The following is a 20,930-nucleotide window of genomic DNA, read 5'->3' on the forward strand; positions in this document are numbered from 1 at the left end:
GCCAAATTGTCTAGTAACAGCCCTGCCCCTTCTAGAAATACTCTGGTTTGCCCCTGTGTATCGGAGATATCTTCTTTGAATTGCAGAACTGGCCTGTGATTATATATCAAATCACACATACTCCCCCCTGCTACGGTGCTACAAGACATTTATATTACACGTATCCCTCATTTCCTCTTGCAGAGCATCCTGTCCCCCCCCCCCCCTCCACCGTCCTTTTTCAACAGTGTGTGCTCTCTCTGCTCTCAGCTACACGGCAACAGGAAGATTTACAGCAGCAGCGCCGAGCAGTCCGAGGCTGTGTAGTCATGTGACTGCAGCAATCACATGACTGGTTCAACAGTGAAAGTAGAGTAACAGAACTTATAGCGAAGAACTAGCAGTAGCTACAGTACTGCCATGTCTCCTGTGTGGGCTCTGGCTGTTCTCTGTCTTCTCCGACCCGCTCTGGGAACCAACGGGACCCGTCCCAATATCGTTCTGCTGCTGATGGATGATGTGAGTGCACAGGGAGGGCTGGTGTGCTTGTCAGTCTGATAACTTCTTCCTGCTTGTGCGTTCTGAGCATCAGAGCTTACACCTATGTAACAGTATATTGCAGTACACGCCTTTGTGTTTATGTATTGTTACTGTGTAGGCTTTCACACCAGTGCGTTTGCATGTACTAGTTAACACTAATTCAGAGTACATGGGGCTCTAGTGGTTCACTTTTGGAGCTCAGCGGTGCAAAATGTGACTTTGGTGTGTATACAGGTATGGTTGCGTCTATATTCTCTTCGCGCTAAGGACCTTTCCCATAACCCCCTGGGTCCATGTCACAATCTATTTGGAATAGAAAAGTGTGGCGAGCGGAGCGAGACACCGAGCCCGATGCGTGGCGAGCGAAGCAATGCTGCATAGAAAAAAAAAATACCCTAAACGAACGGAGAACGAAGGAAACATTTAGGAGCTGTAAGGGCGGAAGTTGTCTCCTGCCCACTCGTTTTGTCACGTCCAGGTCCTTTGCACGAAGGCAACATAGACACAACCATACAGGTATATGGGATACAGACGGTCTTAGGTTGACCACACTTAGGGGGACATTTAGTAAGCAGTGATAAGAGCGGACAAGTGAGCCAGTGGAGAAGTGCCCATGGCAATCAATCAGCAGCTCTGTATCATTTTATATTATGCAAATTATAGATGTTACTTCAGTGCTGATTGGTTGCCATGGGCAACTTCTCCACTGGCTCACTTCTCAGCTCTTATCACTGCTGAGTATATGTCCCCCCTAGTTCAACAGTCATTAGGTTGACCACTATTGGTCGACATGGTCATTAGGTCGACATGGAAAAATGTCGACATGAGTTTTTCACAAAAATTTTTTCTTCATTTTTTTTAACTATTTCATACGTTTTTACTTTATGATCCACGTGGACTATGATTGGGAATAGTAACCTGTGTCGAGCGCAGCGGTAGCACAGCGAGGCACCTTCGCTAGCCATGCGTGTGGACACAATGCACTAATTGGGGTTCCCCGTCACTTTATGAAGAAAACGACACCAAAAAAAGTAAAAAAAAACTAATGTCAACCTTTTTCCATGTCGATATTTCCAGTCATGGGGTAGATCATTGGTGGCTATGACCCATGGTTTTAAAACACCAATAAAAATACACCAGCATTTAATCTTATTACAGTTGTAAAACCATCGGTACCATAATCGATGGCTTTGAGAACACGTTTCCAAGTAAATCTACACTCTGTCTCAAAATAAAAGCTTTTCTCTATCGTCCTAAGTGGATGCTGGGGTTCCTGAAAGGACCATGGGGAATAGCGGCTCCGCAGGAGACAGGGCACAAAAAAGTAAAGCTTTTACCAGATCAGGTGGTGTGCACTGGCTCCTCCCCCTATGACCCTCCTCCAGACTCCAGTTAGATTTTGTGCCCGAACGAGAAGGGTGCAATCTAGGTGGCTCTCCTAAAGAGCTGCTTAGAGAAAGTTTAGCTTAGGTTTTTTACTTTACAGTGAGTCCTGCTGGCAACAGGATCACTGCAACGAGGGACTTAGGGGAGAAGTAGTGAACTCACCTGCGTGCAGAGTGGATTTGCTGCTTGGCTACTGGACACTAGCTCCAGAGGGACGATCACAGGTACAGCCTGGATGGTCACCGGAGCCGCGCCGCCGGCCCCCTTGCAGACGCTGAAGAGAGAAGAGGTCCAAAATCGGCGGCTGAAGACTCCTGAGTCTTCATAAAGGTAGCGCACAGCACTGCAGCTGTGCGCCATTTTCCTCTCAGCACACTTCACACAACAGTCACTGAGGGTGCAGAGCGCTGGGGGGGGCGCTCTGAGAGGCAAATAAAAACCTTATTAGAGGCAAAAAATACCTCACATATAGCCCACAGAGGCTATATGGAGATATTTAACCCCTGCCTAACTTCAAAAATAGCGGGAGACGAGCCCGCCGAAAAAGGGGCGGGGCCTATCTCCTCAGCACACAGCGCCATTTTCTCTCACAGAAAAGCTGGAGAGAAGGCTCCCAGGCTCTCCCCTGCACTGCACTACAGAAACAGGGTTAAAACAGAGAGAGGGGGCACTGATTTTGGCGATATTGTATATATATAAAAGATGCTATAAGGGAGAAACACTTATATAAGGTTGTCCCTATATAATTATAGCGTTTTTGGTGTGTGCTGGCAGACTCTCCCTCTGTCTCCCCAAAGGGCTAGTGGGTCCTGTCCTCTGTCAGAGCATTCCCGGTGTGTGTGCTGTGTGTCGGTACGTGTGTGTCGACATGTATGAGGACGATGTTGGTGAGGAGGCGGAGAAATTGCCTGTAATGGTGATGTCACTCTCTAGGGAGTCGACACCGGAATGGATGGCTTATTTAGAGAATTACGTGAGAATGTCAACACGCTGCAAGGTCGGTTGACGACATGAGACGGCCGACAATCTATTAGGACCGGTCCAGGCGTCTCAGAAACACCGTCAGGGGTTTTAAAAACGCCCATTTACCTCAGTCGGTCGACACAGACACAGACACGGACACTGAATACAGTGTCGACGGTGAATAAACAAACGTATTTCTCATTAGGGCCACACGTTAAGGGCAATGAAGGAGGTGTTACGTGTTTCTGATACTACAAGTACCACAAGAAAGGGTATTATGTGGGAGTGAAAAAACTACCTGTAGTTTTTCCTGAATCAGATAAAATAAAATGAAGTGTGTGATGATGCGTAGGGTTACCCCGATAGCAAATATTGGCGTTATACCCTTTCCCGCCAGAAATTAGGGTACGTTGGGAAACACCCCTTAGGGTGATAAGGCGCTCACACGCTTATCAAGTGGCGTTACCGTCTCCAGATACGGCCGCCCTCAAGGAGCCAGCTGATAGGAAGCTGGAAAAATATCCTAAAAAGTATATACACACATACGGTGGTTATACTGCGACCAGCGATCGCCATCAGCCTGGAGATGCAGTGCTGGGTTGGCTTGGTCGGATTCCCTGACTGAAAATATTTTATTCATGTAGAGCATTTAATAGGATGCATTCTATATATATGTATGTGAGATGCACAGAGGGATATTTGCTCTCTGGCATCAAGATAAGTGCGTTGTCCATATCTCCCAGAAGATGTCAGGGACACGACAGTGGTCAGGTGATACAGATCCCATACGGCAGATGGAAGTATTGCTGTATAAAGGGAAGGAGTTATTTGGGGGTCGGTCCATCGGACCTGGGGACCACAGCAACAGCTGGGAAATCCAACCTTTTTTACCCCAAGTTACATCTCAGCTAAAAAAGACACCGTCTTTTCAGCCTCAATCTTTCCTTTCCCATGAGGGCATGCAGGCAAAAGGCCAGTCATATCTGCCCAGACATAGAGGTAAGGGAAGTAGACTGCAGCAGGCAGCCCTTTCCCAGGAAAAGAAGCCCTCCACCGCGTCTGCCAAGTCCTCAGCATGACGCTGGGGCCGTGCAAGCGGACTCAAGGTGGGGGGGTAGTCTCAAGAGTCTCAGGGCGCAGTGGGATCACTCGCAAGTTGACCCCTAGATCGTACGAGTATTATCCCAGGGGTAAAGATTGGAGAGTCGAGACATTTTCTCCTCGCAGGTTCCTGAAGTCTGCTTTACCAACGGCTCCCTCCGACAGGGAGGCAGCATTGGTAAAAATTCACAAGCTGTATATCCAGCAGGTGATAATCAAAGTACCCCTCCTACGACAAGGAAAAGGGTATTATTTTTCCACACTATATTGTGGTACTGAAGCCAGACGGCTTGGTGACACATAGTCTAAATCTAAAATGTTTTGAACACTTACATAAAAGGTTCAAATCGAGATAAAGTCACTCAGAGCAGTGATAGCGAACCGGAAAAAAGGGGACTATATGGTGTCCCTGGACATCAAGGATTACCTCCATGTCCAAATTTTGTCCTTCTCATCAAGGGTACCTCTGGTTCGTGGTACAGAACTGTCAATATCAGTTTCAGACGATGCCGTTTGAATTATCCACGGCACCCCGGGCCTTTTTACCAAGGTAATGGCCGAAAAGATGTTTCTTCAAAGAAAAAAGGCATCTAAATTATCCCTTACTTGCACGACCTAAAAAGGGCAAGTTCCAGAGAACAGTTGGAGGTCGGAAGAGCACTATCTAAAGTAGTTCTTCGACGGCACGACTGGATTCTAAATATTCCAAGAATCGCAGCTGTTTTCCGACGATACGTCTGCTGTTCCTAGGGATGATTCTGGACACGGTTCAGAAAAAGGTTTTTCTTCCCGAGGAAAAAGCCAAGGAGTTATCCGACCTGTCAGGAACCTCCTAAAACCAGGAAAGGTGTCTGTACATCAATGCACAAGAGTCCTGGGAAAAATGGTGGCTTTTTACGAAGCAATTCCATTCGGCAGATTCCATGCAAGAATTTTCCAAAGGGATCTGTTGGACAAATGGTCAGGGTCGCATCCTCAGATGCACCTGCGAATAACCCTGTCGCCAAGGACAAGGGTATATCTTCTGTGGTGGTTGCAAAAGGCTCATCTATTGGAGGGCCGCAGATTCGGCATACAGGATTTGATCCTGGTGACCACGGACGCCAGCCTGAGAGGTTGGGGAGCAGTCACACAAGGAAGAAACTTCCAGGGGGTATGGACGAACCTGGAAAAGTCTCTTCACATAAACATTCTGGTACTAAGAGCAATCTAAAATGCTCTAAGCCAGGCGGAACCACTCCTGCAAGGAAAACCGGTGTTGATTCAGTCGGACAACATCACGGCGGTCGCCCATGTAAACAGACAGGGCGGCACAAGAAGCAGGAGTGCAATGGCAGAAGCTGCCAAGATTCTTCGCTGGGCGGAGAATCACGTAATAGCACTGTCAGCAGTGTTCTTCCCGGGCGTGGACAACTGGGAAGCAGACTTCCTCAGCAGACACGATATTCACCCGGGAGAGGGGGGTCTTCATCCAGAAGTCTTCCACATGCTAATAAACTGTTGGGAAAGACCAATGGTAGACATGATGGCGTCTCGCCTCAACAAGAAATTGGACAAGTATTGCGCCAGGTCAAGAGATCCACAGGCAATAGCTGTGGACGCACTGGTAACACCTTGGGTGTACAAATCAGTATATGTGTTTCCTCCTCTGCCTCTCATACCAAAGGTATTGAAGATTATACGGTGAGGAGGAGTAAGAACAATACTAGTGGCTCCGGATTGGCCAAGAAGGACTTGGTACCCGGAACTTCAAGAGTTGGTCACGGACGACCCGTGCCCTCTACTTCTGAGAAGGGACCTGCTACAACAGGGTCCCTGTCTCTTTCAAGACTTACCGCGGCTGCGTTTGACGGCATGGCGGTTGAACGCCAGATCCTAAAAGGGAAAGGCATTCCAGAAGAAGTCATTCCTACCTTGATTAAGGCAAGGAAGGAAGTCACCGCGAAACATTATCACCGCATTTGGCGAAAATATGTCGCGTGGTGCGAGGATCGGAGTGTTCCGACGGAGGAATTTCAACTGGGTCGTTTCCTACATTTCCTACAATCAGGATTGTCTATGGGTCTCAAATTGAGATCTATTAAGGTTCAAATTTCGGCCCTGTCAATATTCTTCCAAAAAGAATTGGCCTCAGTTCCTGAGGTACAGACTTTTGTTAAAGGAGTACTGCATATACAGCCTCCTGTGGTGCCTCCGGTGGCACCGTGGGATCTAAATGTAGTTTTAGATTTCCTCAAATCCCATTGGTTTGAACCATTGAAAAAGGTGGATTTTAAATATCTCACATGGAAAGTGACTATGTTACTGGCCCTGGCTTCCGCCAGGAGAGTATCTGAATTGGCGGCTTTATCTTATAAAAGCCCTTATCTAATCTTCCATTCGGATAGGGCAGAACTGAGGACTCGTCCGCATTTTCTCCCTAAGGTGGTATCAGCGTTTCACCTGAACCAACCTATTGTGGTGCCTGCGGCCACTGGCGACTTGGAGGACTCCAAGTTGTTGGACGTTGTCAGAGCCTTAAAAATATACATTTCAAGGACGGCTGAAGTCAGAAAATCTGACTCGCTGTTGATACTATATGCACCCAACAAGTTGGGTGCCCCTGCTTCTAAGCAGACGATTGCTCGTTGGATTTGTAACACAATTCAACTTGCTCATTCTGTGGCAGGCCTGCCACAGCCTAAATCTGTTAAGGCCCATTCCACAAGGAAGGTGGGCTCATCTTGGGCGGCTGCCCGAGGGGTCTCGGCATTACAATTCTGCCGAGCAGCTACGTGGTCGGGGGAAAACACGTTTGTAAAATTCTACAAATTTGATACCCTGGCAAAAGAGGACTTGGAATTCTCTCATTCGGTGCTGCAGAGTCATCCGCACTCTCCCGCCCGTTTGGGAGCTTTGGTATAATCCCCATGGTCCTTTCAGGAACCCCAGCATCCACTTAGGACGATAGAGAAAATAAGAATTTACTTACCGATAATTCTATTTCTCGGAGTCCGTAGTGGATGCTGGGCGCCCATCCCAAGTGCGGATTATCTGCAATACTGTACATAGTTATTGTTAACAAATTCGGGTTATATTGTTAAGGAGCCATCTTTAAGAGGCTCTTTCTGTTATCATACTGTTAACTGGGTTTAGATCACAAGTTGTACGGTGTGATTGGTGTGGCTGGTATGAGTCTTACCCGGGATTCAAATTGCCTCCCTTATTGTGTACGCTCGTCCGGGCACAGTACCTAACTGGAGTCTGGAGGAGGGTCATAGGGGGAGGAGCCAGTGCACACCACCTGATCTGGTAAAAGCTTTACTTTTTTGTGCCCTGTCTCCTGCGGAGCCGCTATTCCCCATGGTCCTTTCAGGAACCCCAGCATCCACTACGGACTCCGAGAAATAGAATTATCGGTAAGTAAATTCTTATTTTCTCTGACGTCCTAGTGGATGCTGGGAACTCCGTAAGGACCATGGGGAATAGCGGCTCCGCAGGAGACTGGGCACAAAAGTAAAGCTTTAGGACTACCTGGTGTGCACTGGCTCCTCCCCCTATGACCCTCCTCCAAGCCTCAGTTAGATTTTTGTGCCCGGCCGAGAAGGGTGCACACTAGGGGCTCTCCTGAGCTTCTTAGTGAAAGTTTAGTTTTAGCTTTTTTTATTTTTAGTGAGACCTGCTGGCAACAGGCTCACTGCATCGAGGGACTAAGGGGAGAAGAAGCGAACTCACCTGCGTGCAGAGTGGATTGGGCTTCTTAGGCTACTGGACACCATTAGCTCCAGAGGGACCGAACACAGGTCCAGCCTCGGAGCTCGGTCCCAGAGCCGCGCCGCCGGCCCCCTTACAGAGCCAGAAGCAAGAAGAGGTCCGGAAAAATCGGCGGCAGAAGACATCAGTCTTCAACAAGGTAGCGCACAGCACTGCAGCTGTGCGCCATTGTTACTCAGGCACACTTCACACTTCGGTCACTGAGGGTGCAGGGCGCTAGGGGGGGGGCGCCCTGAGCAGCAATGTAAACACCTTGGCTGGCATAAATACACCACATATAACCCCCAGGGCTATATGGATGTATTTTAACCCCTGCCAGAACTCACCAAAAAGCGGGAGAAAAGGCCGCCGAGAAGGGGGCGGAGCCTATCTCCTCAGCACACGGGCGCCATTTTCCATCACAGCTCCGCTGGAAGGACGTCTCCCTGACTCTCCCCTGCAGTCCTGCACTACAGAAAAGGGTAAAAAAGAGAGGGGGGCACTAATTTGGCGCAGTTTTGATACTAACAGCAGCTATAAAGGGAAAAGCACATTTTATAGTGGTATTCCTGTCTATATATAGCGCTCTGGTGTGTGCTGGCATACTCTCCCTCTGTCTCCCCAAAGGGCTAGTGGGGTCCTGTCCTCTATCAGAGCATTCCCTGTGTGTGTGCGGTGTGTCGGTACGATTGTGTCGACATGTTTGAGGAGGAAAATGAGATGGAGGCGGAGCAATTGCCTATTATAGAGTTGTCACCCCCTAGGGAGTCGACATCTGAGTGGATGAGCTTATGGAAGGAATTGCGTGACAGTGTCAGCTCTTTACGACAGACAGTTGACGACATGAGACAGCCGGCTACTCAGCTTGTGCCTGTCCAGGGGTCTCAAACGCCATCAGGGGCTTTAAAACGCCCGTTACCTCAAATCACAGACACGGATACTGACTCCAGTGTCGATGATGAGGAGTCAAACGTGACTTCCACTAGGGCCACACGTTACATGATTGAAGCAATTAAAAATGTATTGCATATCTCTGATAATACAAGTACCACTAAAAAGGGTATTATGTTTGGTGAGAAAAAACTGCCTGTAGTTTTTCCTGTATCCGAGGAATTAAATGAAGTGTGTGATGAGGCGTGGGTTTCCCCCGATAAAAAACTGATAATTCCTAAAAGGTTATTGGCATCGTACCCTTTCCCGCCAGAGGATAGGGCACGTTGGGAAACACCCCCTAGGGTGGATAAAGCGCTCACACGCTTGTCTAAACAGGTAGCACTACCCTCTCCTGATACGGCCGCCCTAAAGGAACCTGCCGATAGAAAGCTGGAGAATATCCTAAAATGTATATACACTCACACGGGTGTTATACTGCGACCAGCAATCGCCTCAGCCTGGATGTGCAGTGCGGGCCTGGCGTGGTCGGATTCCCTGACTGAAAATATTGATACCCTAGATAGGGACAGTATATTACTGACTATAGAGCATTTGAAGGATGCATTTCTATATATGCGTGATGCACAGAGGGATATTTGCCGACTGGCATCAAGAGTTAGCGCGCTGTCCATTTCTGCAAGAAGAGGTTTATGGACGCGGCAGTGGTCAGGTGATGCAGATTCTAAAAGGCACATGGAAGTATTGCCTTATAAGGGGGAGGAGTTATTTGGGGTAGGTCTATCAGACCTGGTAGCCACGGCAACTGCTGGAAAATCCACATTTTCTCTAACGTCCTAAGTGGATGCTGGGGACTCCGTCAGGACCATGGGGAATAGCGGCTCCGCAGGAGACAGGGCACAAAAATAAAGCTTTAGGATTAGGTGGTGTGTACTGGCTCCTCCCCCTATGACCCTCCTCCAAGCCTCAGTTAGGTTTTTGTGCCCGTCCGAGCAGGGTGCAATCTAGGTGGCTCTCCTAAAGAGCTGCTTAAAAAAAGTTTTTAGGTTTTTTATTTTCAGTGAGTCCTGCTGGCAACAGGCTCACTGCATCGAGGGACTTAGGGGAGAGAATTTCAACTCACTTGCGTGCAGGATGGATTGGATTCTTAGGCTACTGGACACCATTAGCTCCAGAGGGAGTCGAAACACAGGTCTCACCCTGGGGTTCGTCCCGGAGCCGCGCCGCCGACCCCCCTTACAGATGCTGAAGATTGAAGGTCCGGAAACAGGCGGCAGAAGGCTCTTCAGTCTTCATGAAGGTAGCGCACAGCACTGCAGCTGTGCGCCATTGTTGTCACACACTTCACACCAAGCGGTCACGGAGGGTGCAGGGCGCTGCTGGGGGCGCCCTGGGCAGCAATATTTAATACCTTTATGGCAAAAGAATACATCACATATAGCCATTGAGGCTATATGTATGTATTTAACCCATGCCAGATATCTAAAACTCCGGGAGAAAAGCCCGCCGAAATAGGGGGCGGGGCTTATTCTCCTCAGCACACAGCGCCATTTTCCTGCTCAGCTCCGCTGTGAGGAAGGCTCCCAGGACTCTCCCCTGCACTGCACTACAGAAACAGGGTAAAACAGAGAGGGGGGGCATTTTTTGGCGATATTTTGATATATTTAAGCTGCTATAAGGAACAACACTTATATAAGGTTGTTCCCATATATATTATAGCGCTTGGGTGTGTGCTGGCAAACTCTCCCTCTGTCTCCCCAAAGGGCTAGTGGGGTCCTGTCTTCGATAAGAGCATTCCCTGTGTGTCGGTACGTGTGTGTCGACATGTATGAGGACGATGTTGGTGTGGAGGCAGAGCAATTGCCGATAATGGTGGTCACCCCCCAGGGAGTCGACACCGGAATGGATGGCTTTGTTTATGGAATTGCGTGATAATGTCAGCACATTACAAAAATCAGTTGACGACATGAGACGGCCGGCAAACCAGTTAGTACCTGCCCAGGCGTCTCAGACACCGTCAGGGGCTGTAAAGCGCCCTTTACCTCAGTCGGTCGACACAGACCCAGACACAGACACTGAATCTAGTGTCGACGGTGATGAAACAAACGTATTTTCAAGTAGGGCCACACGTTATATGATCACGGCAATGAAGGAGGCTTTGCATATCTCTGATACTGCAAGTACCACAAAAAGGGGTATTATGTGGGGGGTGAAAAAACTACCTGTAGTTTTTCCTGAATCAGAGGAATTAAATGATGTATGTGATGAAGCGTGGGTTAACCCAGATAGAAAAGTGCTAATTTCAAAAAAGTTATTAGCATTATACCCTTTCCCGCCAGAGGTTAGGGCGCGCTGGGAAACACCCCCTAGGGTGGATAAGGCGCTCACACGCTTATCAAAACAAGTGGCGTTACCGTCTCCTGATACGGCCGCCCTCAGGGATCCAGCTGATAGGAGACTGGAAACTACCCTAAAAAGTATATACACACATACTGGTGTTATACTGCGACCAGCCATCGCCTCAGCCTGGATGTGCAGTGCTGGGGTCGTCTGGTTGGATTCCCTGACTGAAAATATTGATACCCTGGATAGGGACAGTATTTTATTGACTATAGAGCAATTAAAGGATGCTTTCCTTTATATGCGAGATGCTCAGAGAGATATTTGCACTCTGGCATCGAGAGTAAATGCGATGTCCATATCTGCCAGAAGGAGTTTATGGACGCGACAGTGGTCAGGTGATGCGGATTCCAAACGACATATGGAAGTATTGCCGTATAAAGGGGAGGAATTATTTGGCGTCGGTCTATCGGATCTGGTGGCCACGGCAACTGCCGGAAAATCCACCTTTCTCTATCGTCCTAGTGGATGCTGGGGTTCCTGAAAGGACCATGGGGAATAGCGGCTCCGCAGGAGACAGGGCACAAAAAGTAAAGCTTTTCCAGATCAGGTGGTGTGCACTGGCTCCTCCCCCTATGACCCTCCTCCAGACTCCAGTTAGATTTTTGTGCCCGGCCGAGAAGGGTGCAATCTAGGTGGCTCTCCTAAAGAGCTGCTTAGAAAAAGTTTAGCTTAGGTTTTTTATTTTACAGTGAGTCCTGCTGGCAACAGGATCACTGCAACGAGGGACTGAGGGGAGAAGAAGTGAACTCACCTGCGTGCAGGATGGATTGGCTTCTTGGCTACTGGACATCAGCTCCAGAGGGACGATCACAGGTACAGCCTGGATGGTCACCGGAGCCGCGCCGCCGGCCCCCTTGCAGATGCTGAAGTCAGAAGAGGTCCAGAATCGGCGGCTGAAGACTCCTGCAGTCTTCTAAAGGTAGCGCACAGCACTGCAGTTGTGCGCCATTTTCCTCTCAGCACACTTCACACGCAGTCACTGAGGGTGCAGGGCGCTGGGGGGGGGCGCCCTGGGAGGCAAATGTAACCTATATAAAGGCTAAAAATACCTCACATATAGCCCCCAGAGGCTATATGGAGATATTTAACCCCTGCCTGGATTCACTAAATAGCGGGAGACGAGCCCGTCGGAAAAGGGGCGGGGCCTATCTCCTCAGCACACGGCGCCATTTCCTCTCACAGCTCCGCTGGTCAGGACGGCTCCCAGGTCTCTCCCCTGCACTGCACTACAGAAACAGGGTAAAACAGAGAGGGGGGGCAAATTTATGGCGATATTTTGATATATATAAAGCAGCTATAAGGGAGCACTTATTATAAGGCTATCCCTGTTATATATAGCGCTTTTGGTGTGTGCTGGCAAACTCTCCCTCTGTCTCCCCAAAGGGCTAGTGGGTCCTGTCTTCGTTAGGAGCATTCCCTGTGTGTCTGCTGTGTGTCGGTACGTGTGTGTCGACATGTATGAGGACGATATTGGTGTGGAGGCGGAGCAATTGCCAAATATGAGGATGTCACCCCCTAGGGAGTCGACACCAGAATGGATGCCTTTATTTATGGATCTACGGGATAGTGTCAACACGCTAAAGCAGTCGTTTGACGACATGAGACGGCCGGACAATCAATTAGTGCCTGTCCAGGCGACTCAAACACCGTCAGGGGCTGTGAAACGCCCTTTGCCTCAGTCGGTCGACACAGACCCAGACACAGGCACTGACTCCAGTGGTGACGGTGACGAATCAACCGTATTTTCCAGTAGGGCCACACGTTATATGATTTTGGCAATGAAGGAGGCGTTACATTTAGCTGATACTACAGGTACCACTAAACAGGGTATTATGTGGGGTGTGAAAAAACTACCTATAGTTTTTCCTGAATCAGAAGAATTAAATGACGTGTGTAATGAAGCGTGGGTTGCCCCTGATAAAAAGCTGATAATTTCAAAGAAATTATTGGCATTATACCCTTTCCCGCCAGAGGTTAGGGAGCGCTGGGAAACACCTCCTAGGGTGGACAAGGCGCTAACACGCTTATCTAAACAAGTGGCGTTACCCTCTCCTGAGACGGCCGCACTTAAAGATCCATCAGATAGGAGGATGGAAAATATCCAAAAAAGTATATACACACATGCAGGTGTTATACTACGACCAGCTATAGCGACTGCCTGGATGTGCAGTGCTGGGGTAGTTTGGTCAGAGTCCCTGATTGAAAATATTGATACCCTGGACAGGGACAATATTTTACTGTCGTTAGAACAAATAAAGGATGCATTTCTTTATATGCGTGATGCACAGAGGGATATCTGCACACTGGCATCACGGGTAAGTGCTATGTCCATTTCGGCCAGAAGAGCTTTATGGACGCGACAGTGGACAGGCGATGCGGATTCAAAACGACATATGGAAGTTTTGCCGTATAAAGGGGAGGAGTTATTTGGAGTCGGTCTATCAGATTTGGTGGCCACGGCTACAGCCGGGAAATCCACCTTTCTACCTCAAGTCACTCCCCAACAGAAAAAGGCACCGACTTTTCAACCGCAGCCCTTTCGTTCCTTTAAAAATAAGAGAGCAAAGGGCTATTCATATCTGCCACGAGGCAGAGGTCGAGGGAAGAGACAGCAACAGGCAGCTCCTTCCCAGGAACAGAAGCCTTCCCCGGCTTCTACAAAAGCCTCAGCATGACGCTGGGGCTTCTCAAGCGGACTCGGGGACGGTGGGTGGTCGTCTCAAAAATTACAGCGCGCAGTGGGCTCACTCGCAGGTAGATCCCTGGATCCTGCAGATAATATCTCAGGGGTACAGGTTGGAATTAGAGACAGATCCACCTCGCCGTTTCCTGAAGTCTGCTTTACCAACGTCCCCCTCCGAAAGGGAGACGGTTTTGGAAGCCATTCACAAGCTGTACTCTCAGCAGGTGATAGTCAAGGTACCTCTTCTACAACAAGGGAAGGGGTATTATTCCACTCTTTTTGTGGTACCGAAGCCGGATGGCTCGGTAAGGCCTATTCTAAATCTGAAGTCCTTGAACCTGTACATAAAGAAGTTCAAGTTCAAGATGGAGTCACTCAGAGCAGTGATAGCGAACCTGGAAGAGGGGGACTTTATGGTATCCTTGGACATCAAGGATGCGTATCTCCACGTTCCAATTTACCCCTCACACCAGGGGTACCTCAGGTTCGTTGTACAAAACTGTCACTATCAGTTTCAGACGCTGCCGTTCGGATTGTCCACGGCACCTCGGGTCTTTACAAAGGTAATGGCCGAGATGATGATTCTTCTTCGAAGAAAAGGCATATTAATTATCCCATACTTGGACGATCTCCTAATAAGGGCAAGGTCCAGAGAACAGCTAGAGATGGGATTAGCACTGTCGCAAGAAGTGCTAAAACAGCACGGGTGGATTCTGAATATTCCAAAATCCCAGTTAATGCCGACAACTCGTCTGCTGTTCCTAGGGATGATTCTGGACACGGTTCAGAAAAAGGTTTTTCTCCCGGAGGAAAAAGCCAAGGAGTTATCCGAGCTTGTCAGGAACCTCCTAAAACCAGGAAAGGTGTCTGTACATCAATGCACAAGAGTCCTGGGAAAAATGGTGGCTTCTTACGAAGCAATTCCATTCGGCAGATTCCACGCAAGAATTTTCCAAAGGGATCTGTTGGACAAATGGTCAGGGTCGCATCTTCAGATGCACCTGCGGATAACCCTGTCTCCAAGGACAAGGGTGTCTCTTCTGTGGTGGTTGCAGAGTGCTCATCTATTGGAGGGCCGCAGATTCGGCATACAGGATTGGATCCTGGTGACCACGGACGCCAGCCTGAGAGGTTGGGGAGCAGTCACACAAGGAAGAAACTTCCAGGGAGTATGGACGAGCCTGGAAACGTCTCTTCACATAAACATTCTGGAACTAAGAGCAATATACAATGCTCTAAGCCAGGCAGAACCTCTGCTTCAGGGAAAACCGGTGTTGATCCAGTGGGACAACATCACGGCAGTCGCCCATGTGAACAGACAGGGCGGCACAAGAAGCAGGAGTGCAATGGCAGAAGCTGCAAGGATTCTTCGCTGGGCAGAGAATCATGTGATAGCACTGTCAGCAGTGTTCATCCCGGGAGTGGACAACTGGGAAGCAGACTTCCTCAGCAGACACGATCTTCACCCGGGAGAGTGGGGACTTCATCCAGAAGTCTTCCACTTGCTGGTAACCCGTTGGGAAAGACCAATGGTGGACATGATGGCGTCTCGCCTCAACAAAAAACTGGACAGGTATTGCGCCAGGTCAAGAGATCCGCAGGCAATAGCTGTGGACGCGCTGGTAACGCCTTGGGTGTACCAGTCGGTGTATGTGTTTCCTCCTCTGCCTCTCATACCAAAAGTATTGAGAATTATACGGCAAAGAGGCGTAAGGACGATACTAGTGGTTCCGGATTGGCCAAGAAGGACTTGGTACCCGGAACTTCAAGAGATGATCACGGAAGATCCGTGGCCTCTACCTCTAAGGAGGGACTTGCTTCAGCAGGGTCCCTGTCTGTTTCAAGACTTACCGCGGCTGCGTTTGACGGCATGGCGGTTGAACGCCGGATCCTAAAGGAAAAAGGCATGCCGGAAGAAGTCATTCCTACTTTGATTAAAGCAAGGAAGGAAGTAACCGTGCAACATTATCACCGAATTTGGCGAAAATATGTTGCGTGGTGCGAAGATCGGAGTGCTCCGACGGAGGAATTTCAACTGGGTCGATTCCTACATTTCCTGCAATCAGGATTGTCTATGGGTCTCAAATTGGGATCTATTAAGGTTCAAATTTCGGCCCTGTCGATTTTTTTTCAAAAAGAATTGGCTTCAGTCCCTGAAGTCCAGACCTTTGTTAAGGGAGTGCTACATATACAGCCTCCTGTGGTGCCTCCAGTGGCACCGTGGGATCTCAATGTGGTTTTGGACTTTCTAAAATCTCATTGGTTTGAACCACTAAAGAAGGTGGATTTGAAATATCTCACATGGAAAGTGACCATGCTTCTAGCCCTGGCTTCGGCCAGGAGAGTGTCAGAACTGGCAGCTTTATCTTACAAAAGCCCATATCTGATTTTCCATTCGGACAGGGCAGAACTGCGGACTCGTCCGCATTTTCTCCCTAAGGTGGTGTCAGCATTTCATCTGAACCAGCCTATTGTAGTGCCTGCGGCTACAAGTGACTTGGAGGACTCCAAGTTACTGGACGTTGTCAGAGCATTAAAAATATATATTGCAAGGACAGCTGGAGTCAGAAAATCTGACTCGTTGTTTATATTGTATGCACCCAACAAGATGGGTGCTCCTGCGTCTAAGCAGACGATTGCTCGTTGGATCTGTAGCACAATCCAACTTGCACATTCTGTGGCAGGCCTGCCACAGCCTAAATCTGTAAAGGCCCACTCCACAAGGAAGGTGGGCTCATCTTGGGCGGCTGCCCGAGGGGTCTCGGCATTACAACTTTGCCGAGCAGCTACGTGGTCAGGGGAGAACACGTTTGTAAAATTTTACAAATTTGATACTCTGGCTAAGGAGGACCTGGAGTTCTCTCATTCGGTGCTGCAGAGTCATCCGCACTCTCCCGCCCGTTTGGGAGCTTTGGTATAATCCCCATGGTCCTTTCAGGAACCCCAGCATCCACTAGGACGATAGAGAAAATAAGATTTTACTTACCGATAAATCTATTTCTCGGAGTCCGTAGTGGATGCTGGGCGCCCATCCCAAGTGCGGATTATCTGCAATAATTGTACATAGTTATTGTTAACTAATTCGGGTTATTGTTGAAGGAAGCCATCTTTCAGAGGCTCCGCTGTTATCATACTGTTAACTGGGTTTAGATCACAAGTTGTACGGTGTGATTGGTGTGGCTGGTATGAGTCTTACCCGGGATTCAAAATCCTCCCTTATTGTGTACGCTCGTCCGGGCACAGTACCTAACTGGAGTCTGGAGGAGGGTCATAGGGGGAGGAGCCAGTGCACACCACCTGATCTGGAAAAGCTTTACTTTTTGTGCCCTGTCTCCTGCGGAGCCGCTATTCCCCATGGTCCTTTCAGGAACCCCAGCATCCACTACGGACTCCGAGAAATAGATTTATCGGTAAGTAAAATCTTATTTTTTACCTCAGACCCCCTCCCAACAGAAAAAGACACCGTCTTTTCAGCCGCAGTCCTTTCGGTCCTATAAGAACAAGCGGACAAAAGGACAATCATATCTGCCTCGGGGCAGAGGAAGGGGTAAGAGAGGGCAGCAAGCAGCCCCTGCCCAGGAACAGAAGCCCTCTCAGGGTTCTGCAAAGCCCTCAGCATGACGCTGGGGCCTTACAAGCGGACTCAGGAGCGGTGGGGGGTCGACTCAAGAATTTAAGCGCACAGTGGGCTTGCTCACAGGTGGACCCCTGGATCCTGCAGGTAGTATCTCAGGGTTACAGGTTGGAATTCGAGAAGTCACCCCCTCGCAGGTTCCTAAAGTCTGCTTTGCCAACGTCTCCCTCAGACAGGGCGACGGTATTGGAAGCCATTCACAAGCTGTTTTCTCAGCAGGTGATAGTCAAGGTACCCCTCCTACAACAGGGAAAGGGGTATTACTCCACGCTATTTGTGGTACCGAAGCCGGACGGCTCGGTAAGACCTATTCTAAATCTGAAATCTTTGAACCTGTACATACAAAAATTCAAGTTCAAGATGGAGTCACTCAGAGCAGTGATAGCGAATCTGGAAGAAGGGGACTTTATGGTGTCCCTGGACATAAAGGATGCTTACCTGCATGTCCCAATTTGCCCTTCACATCAAGGGTACCTCAGGTTCGTGGTGCAAAACTGTCATTATCAGTTTCAGACGCTGCCGTTTGGATTGTCCACGGCACCTCGGGTCTTTACCAAGGTAATGGCCGAAATGATGATTCTTCTGCGAAGAAGAGGCGTATTAATTATCCCTTACTTGGACGATCTCCTGATAAGGGCAAGGTCCAGAGAACAGCTGGAGGACGGAGTAGCACTAACCCAACTAGTGCTGCAACAACACGGGTGGATTCTGAATTTTCCAAAATCTCAGTTGACCCCGACGACACGTCTGCTGTTCCTGGGAATGATTCTGGACACGGTTCAGAAAAAGGTGTTTCTTCCGGAGGAGAAAGCCAGGGAGTTATCCGAACTTGTCAGGAACCTCCTAAAACCAGGGAAAGTGTCTGTGCATCAATGCACAAGAGTCCTGGAAAAGATGGTGGCTTCTTACGAAGCGATTCCATTCGGCAGATTCCACGCACGAACTTTTCAGTGGGATCTGCTGGACAAATGGTCCGGATCACACCTGCAGATGCATCAGCGGATAACCTTATCGCCACGGACAAGGGTGTCTCTTCTGTGGTGGTTGCAGAGTGCTCATCTGTTAGAGGGCCGCAGATTCGGCATACAGGACTGGGTCCTGGTGACCACGGATGCCAGTCTGAGAGGCTGGGGAGCGGTCACACAGGGAAGAAACTTCCAGGGAGTATGGTCAAGCCTGGAGATGTCTCTTCACATAAATATACTGGAGCTAAGAGCGATTTACAATGCTCTAAGTCTGGCAAAACCCCTGCTTCAGGGTCAGCCGGTGTTGATCCAGTCGGACAACATCACGGCAGTCGCCCACGTAAACAGACAGGGCGGCACAAGAAGCAGGACAGCAATGGCAGAAGCTGCAAGGATTCTTCGCTGGGCGGAAGATCATGTGATAGCACTGTCAGCAGTATTCATTCCGGGAGTGGACAACTGGGAAGCAGACTTCCTCAGCAGACACGATCTACATCCGGGAGAGTGGGGACTTCATCCAGAAGTCTTCCACATGATGGTGAACCGTTGGGAAAAACCAATGGTGGATATGATGGCGTCCCGCCTCAACAAAAAACTGGACAGGTATTGCACCAGGTCAAGAGACCCTCAGGCAATAGCTGTGGACGCTCTGGTAACACCGTGGGTGTTCCAGTCAGTGTATGTGTTCCCTCCTCTGCCTCTCATACCAAAAGTACTGAGAATTATACGGCAAAAGGGAGTAAGAACGATACTAGTGGCTCCGGATTGGCCAAGAAGAACTTGGTACCCGGAACTTCAAGAGATGCTCACGGAGGATCCGTGGCCTCTACCTCTAAGACGGGACCTGCTTCAGCAGGGACCGTGTCTATTCCAAGACTTACCGCGGCTGCGTTTGACGGCATGGCGGTTGAACGCCGAATTCTAAGGGAAAAAGGCATTCCGGAAGAGGTCATTCCTACACTGGTAAAAGCCAGGAAGGAGGTGACTGCACAACATTATCACCGCATTTGGAGGAAATATGTTGCGTGGTGTGAGGCCAGGAAGGCCCCCACGGAGGAATTTCAACTGGGTCGATTCCTACATTTCCTGCAAACAGGATTGTCTATGGGCCTCAAATTGGGGTCCATTAAGGTTCAAATTTCGGCCCTGTCGATTTTCTTCCAGAAAGAATTGGCTTCAGTTCCTGAAGTCCAGACTTTTGTAAAAGGAGTACTACATATACAGCCCCCGGTTGTGGCCCCAGTGGCACCGTGGGATCTTAATGTAGTCTTGGATTTTCTCAAATCCCATTGGTTTGAGCCGCTCAAATCGGTGGAGTTGAAGTATCTTACATGGAAAGTAACCATGCTACTGGCCCTGGCTTCAGCCAGGAGAGTATCAGAATTGGCGGCTTTATCATATAAGAGCCCATATCTGATTTTCCATACGGACAGGGCAGAACTGCGGACGCGTCCTCATTTTCTGCCTAAGGTGGTGTCAGTGTTTCACCTGAACCAGCCTATTGTGGTGCCTGCGGCTACTAACGATTTGGAGGATTCCAAGTTGTTGGACGTGGTCCGGGCATTGAAAATATATATTTCAAGAACGGCGGGAGTCAGAAAGTCTGACTCACTGTTTATATTGTATGCACCCAACAAGATGGGTGCTCCTGCTTCTAAGCAGACGATTGCTCGTTGGATTTGTAGCACAATTCAACTTGCACATTCTGTGGCAGGCTTGCCACAACCTAAATCTGTCAAGGCCCATTCCACAAGGAAAGTGGGCTCATCCTGGGCGGCTGCCCGGGGGGTCTCGGCATTACAACTCTGCCGAGCTGCTACTTGGTCAGGGGCAAACACGTTTGCAAAATTCTACAAATTTGATACCCTGGCTGAGGAGGACCTTGAGTTCTCTCATTCGGTGCTGCAGAGTCATCCGCACTCTCCCGCCCGTTTGGGAGCTTTGGTATAATCCCCATGGTCCTGACGGAGTCCCCAGCATCCACTTAGGACGTTAGAGAAAATAAGAATTTACTTACCGATAATTCTATTTCTCGTAGTCCGTAGTGGATGCTGGGCGCCCATCCCAAGTGCGGATTGTCTGCAATACTTGTACATAGTTATTGTTACAAACAAATTCGGGTTGTTATTGTTGTGAGCCGTCTGTTCAGAGGCTCCTACGTTTGTCATACTGTTAACTGGGTTCAGATCACAAGTTATACGGTGTGATTGGTGTGGCTGGTATGAGTCTTACCCGGGATTCAATATCCTTCCTTATTGTGTACGCTCGTCCGGGCACAGTATCCTAACTGAGGCTTGGAGGAGGGTCATAGGGGGAGGAGCCAGTACACACCACCTAATCCTAAAGCTTTATTTTTGTGCCCTGTCTCCTGCGGAGCCGCTATTCCCCATGGTCCTGACGGAGTCCCCAGCATCCACTACGGACTACGAGAAATAGAATTATCGGTAAGTAAATTCTTATTTTTACCCCAGGTAGCTTCTCAACCTAAGAAGACGCCGTATTATCAGGCGCAGTCCTTTCGGCCCCATAAGGGCAAGCGGGCAAAAGGCGCCTCATTTCTGCCCCGTGGCAGAGGGAGAGGAAAAAGGCTGCAACAAACAGCCAGTTCCCAGGAACAAAAGCCCTCTCCCGCCTCCGCAAAGTCCTCAGCATG

At 49.2% G+C, this 20,930-nt stretch overlaps 1 protein-coding gene across 2 annotated transcripts in view; it reads left to right on the top strand.

Moving 5' to 3' along the window:
- The first annotated feature begins 215 nt into the window (after positions 1-215).
- GALNS (galactosamine (N-acetyl)-6-sulfatase) overlaps positions 216-20,930 on the top strand; it is a 79,550-nt gene continuing 58,835 nt past the window's right edge. The window contains exon 1 of one of the 2 annotated variants that reach the window (XM_063947522.1): positions 216-498. In XM_063947522.1, coding sequence (XP_063803592.1) covers positions 400-498 — 99 coding nt within the window. In that variant the 5' untranslated portion in view covers positions 216-399. The remainder of the gene's footprint in view (positions 499-20,930) is intronic. The other variant, XM_063947523.1, reaches the window with a different exon arrangement.

Source organism: Pseudophryne corroboree, chromosome 12, assembly GCF_028390025.1.
Source record: "Pseudophryne corroboree isolate aPseCor3 chromosome 12, aPseCor3.hap2, whole genome shotgun sequence".
NCBI lineage: Eukaryota > Metazoa > Chordata > Amphibia > Anura > Myobatrachidae > Pseudophryne > Pseudophryne corroboree.